General features: G+C 35.9%; 1 protein-coding gene across 4 annotated transcripts in view; it reads left to right on the top strand.

Moving 5' to 3' along the window:
• GNAT3 (G protein subunit alpha transducin 3) overlaps positions 1 to 16,229 on the top strand; it is a 90,475-nt gene extending 74,246 nt beyond the window's left edge. For all 4 annotated transcript variants that reach the window (XM_023736036.1, XM_023736032.1, XM_023736035.1 and 1 more), the window contains 3 exons: positions 9,092 to 9,221; positions 9,397 to 9,550; positions 11,592 to 16,229. In XM_023736036.1, coding sequence (XP_023591804.1) covers positions 9,092 to 9,221; positions 9,397 to 9,550; positions 11,592 to 11,782 — 475 coding nt within the window. In that variant the 3' untranslated portion in view covers positions 11,783 to 16,229. The remainder of the gene's footprint in view (positions 1 to 9,091; positions 9,222 to 9,396; positions 9,551 to 11,591) is intronic.
• Positions 16,230 to 16,506: the final 277 nt, after the last annotated feature.

The raw sequence follows: 16,506 nt of genomic DNA, 5'->3' as shown, positions 1-16,506 counted from the left end.
CAACTGTTAAGTCAAACCTTTAATATAAAGCCATAAAACCCTGATAAACTAAAACCAAATCCTTTGCTACTGAGTCGATTTCCACTTTTAGCCACCTACAGGACAGAGTAGAACCGCCCCATGAGGTTTCCAAGGCTGCAAATCTTGGCGGTTGGAACCACCGACCTTTCGGTTAGCACCTGAGCATTTTGTTTTATATTAATGTTAGGGCAGTTTACAAAATAATCAATGTTCAGCTGTCACCTAAATGGCTTTTCTGTCAAATTCTAGTCACATGGTAAATTTCAGGCATTTAAAATCCTCCCCCCAACCCCCAGTAAGAATTCTAGCTTAAATATTAGGCTAAATAAAGAAACATTTATTACAAAACAAAAAACCCTTTACCCAAAATGAGAACAGTTAGTTCCATACTTCTATCCCACATCATTAAGGCTCCGATTACTTTAACAATTCAGGGAATTAAGAGTATTCAGTCTACATCACATGTTGATTCACCTCATTGTCTACACAGATTTCACAATCCAAACGTCCAGGCAGCAAGTACCCATGCGTTTTCTCTGATTTCTAGTTTTGTCTTTCACAGAATGGATAATAAAGAGTTTTGTTTTGTTTGTTTTGTTTTCTTTCTTCTTTTTTTTTTTAATACAAGACAGGATATTTCTTTAGCCTAATATATAATAAGTAAATACTCCACTGTGGGGATCTACAAATTGTTTTAATAGATTAAAATAATTTATACCTTTGTAAAATAAACCTAAATTATAATTTACAGGAATAACTAAAAATCAAATAAAGAGATGTATGAAAAAAAAATTTACTATAGCAACAGTAAAACAAAATCTAACTTTTCTTATAGCTAACATAATACCCAGGAGAATCTATATCAAAACAAAACTCTGGCCCTTGGTCTGATTAGCTAATGAGTATTTCAGTTCAATAATAGCAGATGGCATTAGAGAAATGTTCAGTGATGCCTGGATCCATGTCTCTTATGTCAATCTGCACTGGTAAAACAAAAACAAAAAAAACCAACACTGTTTATCAAATGAGTCATAAAATAAGAAGGTTATTAGCATTCAATTTAAGATAGACTTTCAGAAGCCAATTTATCAATATGAATAATACCCTAAGACTCAATAATCTTTGCCTTCCCTTCCTCAGAAGAAAGCTAAGCTTATTCATATTTATAGGTGGCTACCTGATAACGTTGAAAGAGTACTGCGCTAAGGGTTGTACTACATAAGTTTTACCCCTTACTAATTGCACTTTTGGTAACAAGCCATTTAACCTCTCAGAGGCTCAGTTTCTTTACCTGTAAAATGGGTGTAACACTATTTCCCTTCTAACACAAAGAATTGTTACGAGGAACAAATAAAGCCACAGACATGAATTTATTGTATTTATTTACTTGTGTCAGCTGGAACACAAATTCCAGTATAACTTTTATGTAAGTGTAAGGTATTATCCCCATAATTGTTAGTTACCACAGTTGTATGTATTTATCTGAAGAGAATAGCTACTCCTTACACATGGGTGTTAAAATCAGGCTGCAGAGAAGCTGCATCTTCAGAGAAAGTCAGGAAGACACAGCCAATGAGACTGCTATGCTTACTTTTCCTCTTATTTTCATCTCAGAAATTCTTCAGATGTTTCAATTCTTGGGAAAGCCACTTGAAACCACATGTTGTAGAAAAGAAATATGTAGGAAGTATATGAAGTTCCTTCTTCCCTTCTCCTAGAGAGTTTATAACTCCCACAGAGTCCATAAATTGAACATATTCGTATGTTGAAAATTCTAATTACTGCTTTTTATTACTAGGAATCCTCCCTCCTTCCCCCCCCCCAAGTTTTTGAATATAATCTGAAAATATTAATATGATTAGAGGAAGAAAGTATCAATCAGAATAGAGGGAGATGGGTTGGTCAAGCATAAAGCAGAGAAAAGAAAGCTCAGAAGCAAATGCTAGCAGTGCTAATCCAAGTCCTTCCTGGTGGAGAAAACTTAACCAAGGTGGCCAGCATTTTGATTCTTAAAACAGAACTGCCATTCTTACTGTGAAAATTGAACATTAGGCTTAGTAAAATGTTCCATTTATCTAATTACCTTTCTCCTGGTACCATGATTAGTTAGCTTTCCACTACAGAATGCCCACCACGGAAGCAAGAAGAGGATTAGAGCAAAAGAGGAGGCAAGAAATATGGACATTCTTACATGTAAAAAATCTGTTGGGTAGGAGTATGAGGGATAGTTTTAGTATGAAAAGCCCACCAGGAATTTAAACCTATTGACGTATACTCCATCTTCAGCTCACCAAAATCCGCAAGTGTATGCATCTTTGTTCAATTACAGTATCATATTTCTTTGTCAACAAATGATTTATAATACATTATATATGATCAAATGGAGAATATGTACAAAACCTAGAATCCAGGAGATCTACACTCTCTTCTCAAAAGACAGAACAAAACCTGACAAGGGAAGAATTTTATTTTTTTGCCCAGGGACAGGAAATCAATTGCTCGTATGCAAGTTCAATTTGATGCTGAAGAAAATTAGAACAAGTTCAGGAGAGCCAAAGTCCAACCTTGAGTATACCACATCTGAATTTAGAGACCATCTCAAGAATAGATGTGATGCACTGAACACTAATGACCGAAGACCAGACAAGTTGTGGAATGACATCAAGGACATCATACATGAAGAAAGCTAGAGGTCACTGAAAAGACAGGAAAGAAGGAAAAGACAAAATGGATATCAGAAGAGACCTGAAGCTTGCTCTTGAATGTAGAATAGCTAAAGCATAAGGAAGAAATGATAAAGAGAGCTAAACAGAAGATTTCAAAGGGCAGCTCCAGAAGACAAGATAAAGTATTATAATGAAATGTGCAAAGACCAGGAGTTGAAAAACTAAAAGGGGAAGAACATGCTTGGCATTTCTTAAGCTGAAAGAATTGAAGAAAAAATTTCAAGCCTCAAGTTGCAATTCTGAAGGATTCTACAGGGAAAACATTAAATGATTCAGGAAGCATCAAAAGAAGATGGACGGAATACAGAGTCACTGTACCAAAAACAATTGGTCAAGCAGCAGTCAAGAAATCAAATGACACATTGCATTGGCCAAATCCACTGCAAAAGACCTCTTTAAAGTGTTAAAAAACAAAGATGTCACTTTAAGGACTAAGGTGCAACTGACCCAAGCCATGGTGTTTTCAATTGCCTCTTATGCATATGAAAACTGGACAACGAAAAAGGAAGACTGAAGAAAAATTGATGCCTTGGAATGATGGTGTTGGTGAAGAATATTGACTATACCATGGATTGCCAGAAGAATGAACCAATCTGTCTTGGGAGAAGTACAGCCAGAATGCTCCTTAGAAGCAAGGATGGCAAGACTACGTTTCACATACTTTGGACATGTTACCAGGAGGGACCAGTCCCTAGAGAAGGACATCATGCTTGGTAAAGCAGAGGATCAGCGAAAAAGAGGAAGACCATCAACGAGATGGACTGACACGGTGGCTGCAACAATGGGCTCAAACATAGGAAGCATTGTGAGGATGCAGCAGAACCGGGCAGTGTTTCGTTCGTTGTACATAGGGGTGCTATGAGTCAGAGCTGACTTGATGGCACCTAACAACAACAGCATAACTGTCATACCAACAGAGCCTATACGGTTTCTAGAACATAGCAGCCTCAACAAGTATTAGTGGAATTAATAAGCCTTGTGCAAGTTGCTTAACTGGTTCTGCAACTTCTGTAGTACACAGGGTCGCTATGAGTTGGAACTGACTCGATGGCACCTAACAACAACAACAAAGTTGCTTAAGGTCTCATCTGAAAAATGGGAATAATAATTGTACCTATGTCATAGTTCATGGTGAGGTTTATACGAGTTTAATTGTCGTATGGTGCTTACAAGACTGGAAAATGGTAAACTCTTGTTTAAAAAAAAAAGTTGCTGTCAGTAGACTCTGACTCAACGGCAACCTCGTGTGTGTCACAGTAGAACTGCACTCCTTAAGATTTTCAATGGCTGTGATCTTTCAAAAGTAGATCATCAGGCCTTTCTTCCGAGGTGCCGATGAGTTGATTCTAACTGCCAACCTTTTGGCTATGTATTAAATTAAGATTAAGTCGTTACAATTGGTGATATGGGAATTTATGGAAGAAATAAAAGTCATGATCTGAAATAAGTTTCTCCCGCATTTTATAGTTTAAGTGATTTCAATACAGGAATAGATAAAACTCTGTTTTTCAATGTCTAAAGTTGCCTTTATAGATTAAAATACTTGACTAAAAATTGAAAAGTCTAAGCACATGTTTATTATCATTGTCTCCAAAAGAACTCTGACTGATTTTTTAAAATTACACTTATTGGATAGTTTTCAAATAGTATAACCTTAAGGTCAAAACTCTGTCTCCTCTGTCTTCTGAAACTGCAGAAGGTTTTAGTCATTAGCAGCATTCAGTAGCAGTACATATAATATCCTTTACTGACACTAAATTTTTTTTTACATTTTTTAATTTTTTCCCATACAAACATTTATACATACATTGTTATGTGACTCTAATTGCTCTCCCCGTACTGTGACAGCACACTCCTCCTTTCCACCCCTGATTCCCCATGTCCATTCAACCAGCTCCTAACCCTCTCTGCCTTCCCATCTCACCTCTGGACAGAAGCTGCCCATTTGGTCTCTTGTATTTACTTGAGCTAGAGGCACACTCCTCACGAGTATCACTTCATGTCCCACAGTCCAGTCCAATCCCTGTCTGAAGAGTTGGCCTCGGAAACTGTTTTAGTTCTGGGCTGACAGAGAATCCAGGGGCCATGCTTTCTGGGGTTCCTCTAGTATCAGTCAGACCATTAAGTCTGGTCTTCTTACTAGAATTTGAGTTTTGCACCCCACCTTTCTCCTGCTCCATCAGGGACTCTCTGTTGTGTTCTCTGGCAGGGTGTGGTACCCGGGCACCATCTAGTTCTTCTGGTCTCAGGCTGATGGAGTCTCTGATTTCTGTGGCCCTTTCTGTCTCTTGGGCTAATACTTTTGTGTATTGACACTAAATTTAAATTTCCAAACCACTATTGAACTCTTACCCATCATCATCAATATCGTGAGTATCCATTCCTTTAGTCCACTAAAGAATAGAGTGATTTTACATTGGTGCGTGCATGTATTTGAGGAATTGTAGTTCTATATATCTGTTCTCTATTTGGATTGTATGTGAAATGTGATGTACTAGAGAAATACAATGCTTTGTACTTTCAATTATCTTCAGTAACTCAGCTGGTTGACATTTATTACCCCAAGCGCAGTTATTACCACTGAAATCTCTGCAGAGCTTAGAAGGTTTTTGATACTTAATATCTTGGATTCAAACTACTATTAAAAAAAAAATACCAAAAACCAAACCCATTGCCACAGAGTCAATTCTGACTCATAGCACCCTACAGGACAGAGTAGACCTGCCCGATAGGGTTTCCAAGGAGTGGCTGGTAGATTCGACTGGCGGCCGAACACTTAACCACTGCACCACCAGAGCACCTAAACTACTATAATCGTCCATTATTTCTTTGTTCTTGTCTCTTCCTTATCAAATCTACCTTCTGAACTCGGATAAAAGTGATCTCACACAACAGGAAACAAACAAAAATGTAAATTACCTACCTAAAAATCTCCCAAGTACCTCAGTGTTTGTGATATAAAATGTAAATTTCTTTGGTAACATGAAAGACCCAATGAATCTATCTACGTCCTAATACACCAGGCATGCTTCTGCCTCAAATCCTTTGCTCTTGCTATTTCCTGTTTCCTCTGCCTGGAACACTCTTCCCAAGTCATTCACTTGCCTCAATTCTTCATCTCCTTAGTTCTTTACACAGCTGTCACCTTCTGCTGTTTCTGTCCACTGCATTTCAAATCACAACCCAACTCCTAGACTCCCTATTCTGTAGGGAGAGCCTAAGTCTATTAACAAACACACACACACACACATACACATCACCATCACCTCCACCAGATTATAAACTTCTTGTGGCAGAATATCTAGTATCTGGCATATAATATGTGCTCAATAAATATTTGTTGAATGAATGATGAAAAAATGAATAATTATCATGCCTGATAGCTTAATGTTTTTAACTTAAACATTGTGTTCCCCAAATCATAAAGTCTTTGCTTACACAAACATGCCATGTTCTCTCATGTCTTGAATGACTTGCCCGTGTCCTTCATATTATCTAACTCCATTCCATCTCGTTAACACAGAATTTATTCATTATTTAACAAATATATGTCAGATGTCTGTTATGTGTTAGGCATAGTGCCCGACACTAGGAATACATGGTGACACAAACGATTAAGCGCTCAGATGCTAACCAAAAGGTTGGCGGTTCCTGTTCACCCAGAGTCACCTCGAAAGAAAAGCTGACAATCTACTTCCAGAAAATCAGCCACTGAAACCTGTATGGAGCACAGTTCTACTCTGATGTGCATAGGGTGACCGTGAGTCAGAATCAACTTAACAGCAACTGGTGGTTTAATGTTAAGAAAGAGCCAGTCCTTGCAGAGATCCAGGATAAGAGCTCTACAGGGTTTTTAAAAACAGTTTTTTTGTTGTTGTTATTCATATGGAAACGTTCCTGCTCTTGTGAGGCTGCTGTACTATTAAAGAGATAATAGATCTTAAACATGTGAAAAGATAAACAAGTCAATTGTTGACTGCAATGACTACTATAAAGTATAGAAAGTAAATGGGGGATGTGAAGACAGAAATTTACATGGAGGCCCAAGGAGGCTTCTTTTTGGAGGAACAGACATTGAAGCTAAGACCTGAAAGTTGAGAAAGAAGCAGTCTTGCAAGGAAGATGGAATTTATGTCCCAGGGAAAGGAGAGAGCATGTTCAAAAAGTCCAGAGGCACCCAATCACAGCCTTGTGATTGAACTGTAGTAAAAAGGATGTTATGAAATAAGCTTGGAAAGGTAAGTAGGAACTGGAACAACTATAGCCTTATAGGTTATCACGAGTTTGAGTTTCATTCTAAGAGAGAAGCGATTGGAAAGTTGTAAATAGGAAAGTGGTATAATAAGATTTACATTAAAACACAATTCTGAGTGCTGTGAGAGTCAATTTTAGGGCTATAATAGTAGAAACTGGAAGACCAGTTAGGACACTTTTGCAGTAGCCCTGATGAGAAATGTTGGCAAGCCTGAACAAAAGGAGAAGAGTTGGAAAGAAGTGGATGAATTAGAAACTGCATTTTGAATGTGTAGTATGGGGTGGGGTGGAGGGATAAGAAAAATGGAGGTATTAAGAATATATCCTAGTTTCTTTATTGAGTTGCTATGTACGATGGTGCTTTTTACCAAAATACAAAAACAGAGGGTGGCTCAGGTTTTCAAACACCTCCTCTGAGTAACTTTCATGATCCCTCAGGAAGACTTAATCAAATCTTCCTCTGCGCCCACACTTTACCTTTGCAGTGAGCCAAGAATGAAAAATGAGCTCATACAGGACTATAAGTTCTCAGCAAATAATTGACATTACACAGTGGTGAGACCACAAGTGGTATTACGTACACAGTAATTAGGACAAAGGGTAGAACATCTCAGACTGGTTCCCCCACCATAGGTCCTCCTCCCAGGGTGAGATGAAAAGGAAAAAAAGCTCTCCTACGCACACATCACCTCTTGCTGCATCACAGGGGAAGGAACAAAAGGACAAAGGGACCCAGGGCTTATATACCTCTGACCAGAAGGGTTTACATGCTGGGTCGCATTGGAGAAGTGGGAATAAGGGGAACAGGGAGGAGGCCCTCGATGCTGTCTGGGCTCAGAGTGCTTGATGGTCATGTGGTCATTATCCCCAGCCTTGATGGTGTCAAAAAAAGAACATTCCTTCCCCTTTTTCCATCTAAGATCAGATTTTGCCAGCATGCTGTTATATAATTAGGTATATACCATATCACTAAGGCACTAGAGGGAAGGAGCCTACTTCCCCTAGGGTACATTCTTTCGTTACAGTTTCAGTATAAGGTCATGCAGGCAGTGGGGGGGGGGAGGGACTGCTTTGCTGCCTCTGCAACCTTGTATATTGAAATATTTAGTACATAGTATTATAATAATTCATGTTTTTCTTTCAACCAGACAGCAAGCTTTTTGATACAGTGACCCAATCTTTTCATCTTTGTTGTCAGTAGGCTTAGCACAGTGTCTAGTATACAGTATGCAAACAACAGTTGTTTGAATGAGTGAATGAATGAATTAATGTAGAAAGAGGTAAGGACAAGCAAGAATCATAGTATCAGAACTACAGTAGCTTCCAATCTTCTTGCAGGTTCTGTTAACTCCAGCAGAGTATGTGTAGACCAGCATCTAACTTACCAATGGCTAATAAATTTTTAAGCTAATTCGAATTCCCCAGTTGTTCAAAGTCAGTGTTGAATTATTTCATTCTAGTCTGCGTGATGAAACCCTGGTGATGTAGTGGTTAAAAGTTATGGCTGCTAACCAAAAGGGTGGCAGTTTGAATCCACCAGGAGCTCCCTAGAAACCCTATGGGGCAGACCTACTCTGTCCTGTAGGGTTGCTATGAGTCGGAATCCACTCGACGGCAACGGGTTGGTTTTTGGTTTTGGTTTTAGTCTGCGTGATGGAGCCCTGGTGGCACAGTGGTTAAGCACTAGGCTGCTAAGCAAAAGGTTAGCAGTTTAAACCCACCGGCTGCTCCACAAGAAAAATATGTGACAGTCTGCTTCCCTAAAGATTTACAACCTTGGGAACTATGGGGAAGTTCTACTCTTTCTTACAGGGTCACTATGGGTCAGAATTGACTCAAGGACAACAGGTTTGGTTTTTAGTTTTCAGTCTGCATGTAAAAACATAAAATAAAATGACAAAGATTTTCTTTTTTTGTAGTCCTTGAGCTGCAAGTTGGTCAAATAAAATTTATTTTATAATCAATAAAAATCAAATGAATCCCTTTTAAAGATACAGTGGTATCTATCTATAACTTTAAACCTTAGTATCAATGCACATTTTAGAGGGTATTTATAAGATTCAGTACTCTTCTGTTGTTTTCTTTTAAAGGATGTTTGATGTAGGTGGGCAGCGATCAGAGAGAAAGAAATGGATTCACTGCTTTGAAGGAGTGACGTGCATTATATTTTGTGCCTCACTCAGTGCCTATGACATGGTCCTAGTGGAAGATGAAGAAGTGGTAAGTCTAAAAGTAAAAATCCAACATTTGTGCTTTCCAGTAGCACTACCACATCTCCCAGCTCAATGAAGACCATCCATAGATGGATGTTATATTTAGATCCTTGGTTATGATGCCTAACACTAATATTTTACAAATAATAACCCTACATATTCTCATTTTGTATACCTAACAGAACAGAATGCATGAAAGCCTTCATCTGTTCAATAGTATCTGTAATCACAAGTATTTTTCAACCACCTCCATTGTCCTCTTTCTCAATAAAAAGGATCTCTTTCAAGAAAAAGTAACCAAGGTACCTCTTAGTGTCTGCTTTCCAGAGTACACTGGTAAGATTCTTTCTCTTAAACTCCATAATTATAACTTGTTTTATAAATATATATTTTCCTGTCTGGATCTGATATTCAATACTTAGGAGGATGAGGCTTATGATAATTTTTTGAGTCGTTTGTACAATCCAGAGTCGAAAGAATTTATAAATAACCAGGAACATTTTATACACTGTTTCCATTAAAGCAAAGCCCTAATGAATAAACAAGGCAGAGATAGAGTTGCTATTCTATATATTAAATGGCACTGAAAGATGTATTATCTTCAACATTATAACAGAAATACAAGTTACACAGAAGGATTGTTTTAATTTAAGTGACAACTTCTTTTTTTTAATTTTTTTATTGTCCGTAGTTGGATGCTGTGTTGTTAACGAAATTATGTAATATGAAAATATTTATGATTTAACACAAATACAAATCAAATTTCCCCACTCAGGTAGATGAGGTAGCCCAGATGTTACTAGGAACATAGCATTATGTCAAAATAGATATTTATGTCAGTTAATCTATAATTAATGTTTATATATTTCTCCTATAATATCAATATTATTTATTATATACTCAAATTTATTTAACATATGATTAAATATAAGCATGTTTTAAAACTGGATATTACAAATTAAATATAGATTCATAATTTAGGGCAATATAGTTCTAAAGATGTTATCTCATAGAATTTTCCTCCTAGTTATAGCAAAATGGGGTGCGGGGGAAGCATATATCCTTGGAAAATCTTTATACTACTGCTCTACCCTGTGTCAAGTTTCCACTAAGCATATTCTCCTGGAAGCCAATCAACAGGTCATTTTTGAGCTGTATTGTATTTTTTGGCCTACTTACTTTCTTTGTGCCTTTTTCCCAATTGATCCATTGTGTGTCCTACTACAAGATTAAACTTTCTCAAGCATAGCCTTCACCATTTTACCGCTCGGATAAAACTTCAATCAGGAAAAACTCTAGACAACTTTCCATATCTCATCTTAGATCCTTTGGCAACATGGTCCATAACTGGCTGATTCCATCTATTCTACTTGATTTTCTCCGGTTCCCCTACAAAAATCTTTCATTTCCATCCTGCCTATTCCTCCAAAGCTCACACCCACTTCCCAACCCTATCCTCAAGTCTACTGGTACAAACACTCCCACTTTTTGTTCTCACTCGTACTATTTCTCCTCTCTTTTTCATATATCTTTCAAGATCTCACTCAAATATCACCTTCTAAAGCCTAGTCAGGAGCCCTGGTAGCTCAGTGGTTAAGCAGTTGGTTGCTAACCAAAAGGTCAGCAGTTCGAACTCACCAGCCTCTACGCAGGAAAAAGATACGGCAGTCTGCTTCTGTAAAGATTTACAGCCTTGGAAACCCTATGAGGCAGTTCTGCTCTGGCTTATCAGAGTCACTGAGTCAGAATAGACTCCACAACGGGTTTTGGTTTTTTTTTATTAAAGGCTATTCATCTATAAGGAGTACTGATACCATAGTGGTTAAGAGCTACAGCTGCTAACCAAAAGGTGAACAGTTCGAATCCATCAGCTGCTCCTTGGAAACCCTATGGGGCAATTATAATCTGTCCTATAGGGTCGCTATGAGTCCGAATTGACTCGACAGCAATGGTTTCCTTTTTTTTTTTTTTAATTCATCTATAATATCCATTATCTTCCTCTTTCAGTTCATATTAAAACACATATACAGCTACAAACATTGTGAGCATCTGACATATATACAGACTTGTGTAACTCATAGTATGTTGTTTTATAAATATGTTAGTATCTGAACTGTATTGTAAGTTTTTTGAGGCAGAGGTCACATCTTAGCCATCAGAAATTTCAGTAGGGTAAGTATAGTTTTCAGCACAATGTAGATGACACATAATTTCCTAATAATTGACCCTTGCCACTTTGATTTTGCATACTAGTACATTAACAGCAGCACACAAAGTATAAGACTCTAAATCTTTAAAATTTACTGGTAATATTTATGGTTTTATTCTCTGTAAAACACAATTAATGTTTACTTCTTTAAATCTTTTATTTAACCAGGGCCAAATACATTTGAAGATGCAGGGAACTACATCAAGAACCAATTTCTAGACCTGAATTTAAAAAAAGAAGATAAGGAAATTTATTCCCACATGACCTGTGCTACTGATACCCAAAATGTCAAGTTTGTGTTTGATGCAGTTACAGATATAATAATCAAAGAAAATCTGAAAGATTGTGGGCTTTTCTAATCAATGCATTTCTTTTCCACTCTTGCTTATATATGCTTTCCAAGATATAGAAGAAAAAGTGCCAGGTGATATGTTTAGTTTGAATAGCTATTAACAGATGTAGACATATAACTATGATTATAAAGAGTTTTCACCTGAAGTCTTCAATGTATTGTCATCTATACCTGAATAAGTTTCAATTTTTCTTTAACATTAGTAAAGTTTAACGTAACAGTAAAGGAGTGTCTTTGATGCCTTCAGGTATAAAAACTGATACATTTTGGTAACTCTGGAACAGTACCTACCAATGACACTGAACTTCCTTGAAAGTAAACTTCTGCATTATGACCTATTTTTAATCATAGAAGAATGAAAAATTTAAGGTTTTCCATATTATTTCCACCCACCAGATTTTAAAGGCATTCATTTTTACTGATAATGTAATCATGCCTGTACTGCAGAGACTATTCAAAAATGGAACACAGGCATTTTATTGATCAATCACCTCTGTATTTAGCCAACTGTAAATAACATGTTTACTATACATAATTATGTTCATGAGCAATTAATACACATGCAAAAGAAATGCATACAATTTTACCTGCTGTATGTTTTTCCTTTAAAAAATTTATTGATTCTGAATTTACCAGTGTAGTTGAGGATTTCAGTAATATATCTGTTTTTGTACCATCCTGGTTCAAGAGAGAGGAACATTCAAAATTTGCTCTGATTAGAGATTCGTTAAGGTATTTGTAACCTAGGGAATTTCAAAACTTTTCCATTAGTTGAGTTTCTCAGCAGTCAAGGATGCTTATAACTCAGCCATAGCAGCCATGTGTAGGTAGGTAAGTGGACCACCCAACCCTGGAGAGAATAATCCCCATCTCTTTCCCCAACCTCTGCTGGTTTATCTTGTACGGTCAAGTACAGCTGTGCAGGTTGAACAAGAGTCCTCAATGGAATACCCATTTCCCATATTTTATTTTAGAGTAGCATGAAACATGATTGCAACTGATGATAATATGGGCTACTGGCTTTAGACTGCAAAACAGAGAAATTATTTGATGTCTTCACACTAGTAGGTCTGTTAGTACTCTATGGTCTATTCTAAATCTTAGACTGCATGCTAATGGTTAAAGCCTACTTTTTAAAAGCTAATTTGGTGCCTTACAGACCTAATCATATTATTTATGAACAGAAAAGAGATTTTATTTCTTTTTTAAAGTGTATACCATTAGAAAAATATACTCTTCAAACATGTCTCAATATTGTTTATTCTGTACACTTGTAGAAGGTGACATATAGGTCAGAATATTAGATGAGTGCATGAGATTTATAACTACTCTGAAAAGAGTAAATTATGTTTTAACAAGCTAAATGAGATGAAGGGAACATAAATTAAGCAATTTGTAATCTGTACTTCAGGTAGCGTTAGGTAGCTCTGTCCCTCAGTGTTGCTACTTCATTGTTCTGTACCACCTTCCCACAGTAAACATATAAGAGTGATTGTCATAACTCAATAAGCAACCTTGACTAGACTGCCTGTGGCTTTATTTTCAAAAACAGAGGCAGTATCAGCAAATACAGTCAAACAAAAATATATTTAGAAAATTTAATTTGGCTTTTCTTTGCAGAATATAAATTATTAAAGCACCTAAGATACCAAGAACAAGAAAGCATAAGAAATCATTTAGTTCAGGCATCCAGTAAAGTCTTCTGGCTAAGATCCAATATCTATTGATGACAACCTAACATTTTGTTAGGAGATATTTAATGCTGAGCTTTTAAATTAAGAACAAAAATGCTATAATTTCATCCATTATTTTATCTTTGTTTTCTCTGCCTCTACTTTACCCCATTTTGCTCCATAAATGTAAAGAGAATTTTCCAGAAAGGAAAAAATATATACATTCTGAAATCTTACACTATTACTATTTAAATTTTGACTCTGATTTAACCTTAGATAACACAGGTGGAAAGAGTTGGGTCAGAAAGGTTCAAGTTGCCATTTAAAAATATATAACTCAATTAGGCCTGTGCAAAAATTGACAAGCATCAAGATTTATTTATGAAATATTATTATCTGAAAACTTTTAAAAATATGTTAAATTACCAAACTAAAAATAGGGATCAGTTTAGAATATTTTTAAGTTAAATTTCTTCCAGTCTTACGATTAAACTTAGAAATCTTTTCTTCACAATCAAAAAAATAGTTTATATGTTAAACAATGAATGTTAAAGAAAGAGAAATTTTAATAGAGAAAAAATAAAATAGGTGTTCATATTGTTTCTTTAATGATTGAAATCTTTAAAATTGAGTAGATTTCCAATTTTTTTTAACAAAAAAAAGCAGTAGTAGATGCACAGAATTTTGAGCAAGCCAAAGTAAGTAACAAAATGAAAAAAATATGGGAAGCTTTGCTTTAGCCTGAAGAAACTCCCACTGAGAAGAGCAATGTTGAAGCCTGCTAGAATTGAAACACCTGTTTCATTCAGAAATTTGGCCGTCTAACTGCATTCAGTACTCTTGCATTTACAGCATCACAAAGAACCAATCTTAAGTCTTTGCCACTCAATGTTCAAACATGATTATATTGATATTTTCCTCTTCTGTTATTTGAGCCTTCTCTCCTTGATTCAGAATGTTCCCTAATCCTGCTTGCCTTAGTTTTAACTCTCCTAACTCATTAATTTCTAAGGTTTGTTCAATTGCAGACACACTGCACTACCTCAGATATCTGGTGTGGGTTTATGTCTAATGGGGTCATTAACAACCAGTGCTCACAGAGTTTTTCCAGAAGCACGAACTGGTCGATATAGATAAGTCTCTGCGTCTTTGGAAGCAGTGACTATAGAGTGAAATGAAGAAGAATATGAACTGGGTAATAATATTATAAAAGTTATCAATTCTACAAAGAATCTCTATGGAAGAGGGGTTTCAAATTCTGTGGAATCTCACATATGCACTGTAGATAGCCAATATCCTATTAATTAAAAATATTTAAACAGATAATGCTCCTCATGTTTGTAATATAAATGGGCAAACTATTTTTTTCAGGGCCTGGGCCTATCCTACCTAGTACAAATCTTCTTACCTGATTCATCATCCTATTTAATCACAAAATGTATTTTAGAATACTTACAGAAAATTACTTAGGCTTAACTTAACCAAACATAACATATATGAGAAAAAAATACATCTTTTGTGTTAATTTATGTGTTTCTAATATGTTAGACCACCTCAGAAGCAGAGATGAACACATTTAAATGCCTGGCCACTAAAACTAATTGTAAGAACTAGGAGAAATTGTAAATTCTCTCAGACTAACTTTGAAAAGAGGATCCAAAAAATCCCAAACCAGTTGCCATCGAGTCAGCAACAACTCTTGGTGACCCCATGTGTGTCAGAGTAGAACTGTGCTCCATAGGGTACTAAGTGGCTGATTTTTTGGAAGTAAATCACCAGGCCTTTCTTTCAAGGCACCTCTGGGTGGACTCTAACCTCTATTCTTTAAATTTACAGCCAAGCTCCTTAACCCTTTGCACCAACCAGGGTTAAATAGACAACTTTTTCTTAGGATGGAATAAACATTCACTTGTTAATATAACCAAGTAAGGCCTTCTTTCCATTTATGCCTCTTCTAACAAGCTACACACTAGTTTATAGCCACATGGGGCACACTTACACGTTTTCTACCAAATGTTGCCAACATAATAAATTTGGATTACCAATAACTTTGATAAAGCAGGTAAGAGAATCTTGTTAAGAATTATATTTCTTTTTGTGCTTCTAACTCATTAGTATATTATAATCTTCTAAAATCATATTATACAATATTTTAGTAAAAATAGTGAATAACAAAGCTAATGAAATAGCTTCAAACTAGTATAGAGAATATTTTCAGATATACAGATATAGTTTCTTTTCATGCTCTTGTTATTTTTTTTTTTGGCATTTTCAGTCCTTTGTTTAAATCTAGGTAACCATTGATTTTGTAAAGTGTGCCTTTCCATTAATCTATATTGTGTCTAAAATCTTCATTAGCTTACAATGAAAAGTAGAAAAAAATAATTTGATGTCTGACAACTATTATGTTGTGTCAATAGTAATGAGTTGGCTGCTTATTAATTTGTATTCCTTTCAATAAATCAAAGCTCCATTCTGCTATAACATTAATCATGTCATTATTCTGTTTATTCCAAATTTTTCCTTGATCACAACTCCACCAAATCAAGAGGAAAATGGGTGTTCTGACATTTTCTTTTTACCACCACTGCTGCCACCAACACATTTTTCATTAGTAATAGTACAATTTTTATCTTAAGTCACATTTGCCATACTAGTTAAGTACTAAATGGAGTCACATGAAAGAAAAAAGAAATAAAAACACTCTAAATTACTTCATGGGGACAGTAATGGCCCTCTAATTATTATGCCTTTCAGATATGGAATAATATACCAGGTACACTCAAGCAAAGCAAGCATTTTATTTGAAAGATTCACATTTTCTGAAGTGGTCAGACTCAAGGAAAACCAAGCACACACGTGATAGAAGTCTTTTTTTCAAAGTACATTTCTGTGATTTTTCTCTTTTAAAAAGAAAAATGGTCAAATATTAGATGCCACTACAATATCAAAACCAGTGGAGAATGTTTATTTTTTAATACATTAAAAGCCTTACACTGGAGAAAAGAACTAGATGATTGTACTTATAGTTAGCATACAAAAGGTTAGCATAGAAAGC

This window comes from Trichechus manatus, unplaced genomic scaffold (genome assembly GCF_000243295.1).
Source record: "Trichechus manatus latirostris isolate Lorelei unplaced genomic scaffold, TriManLat1.0 scaffold00085, whole genome shotgun sequence".
NCBI classification, from domain to species: Eukaryota; Metazoa; Chordata; class Mammalia; order Sirenia; family Trichechidae; genus Trichechus; species Trichechus manatus.
The sequence above is the reverse complement of the archived record's forward strand: the minus strand, read 5'-3'. Positions and strand labels throughout refer to the sequence as shown.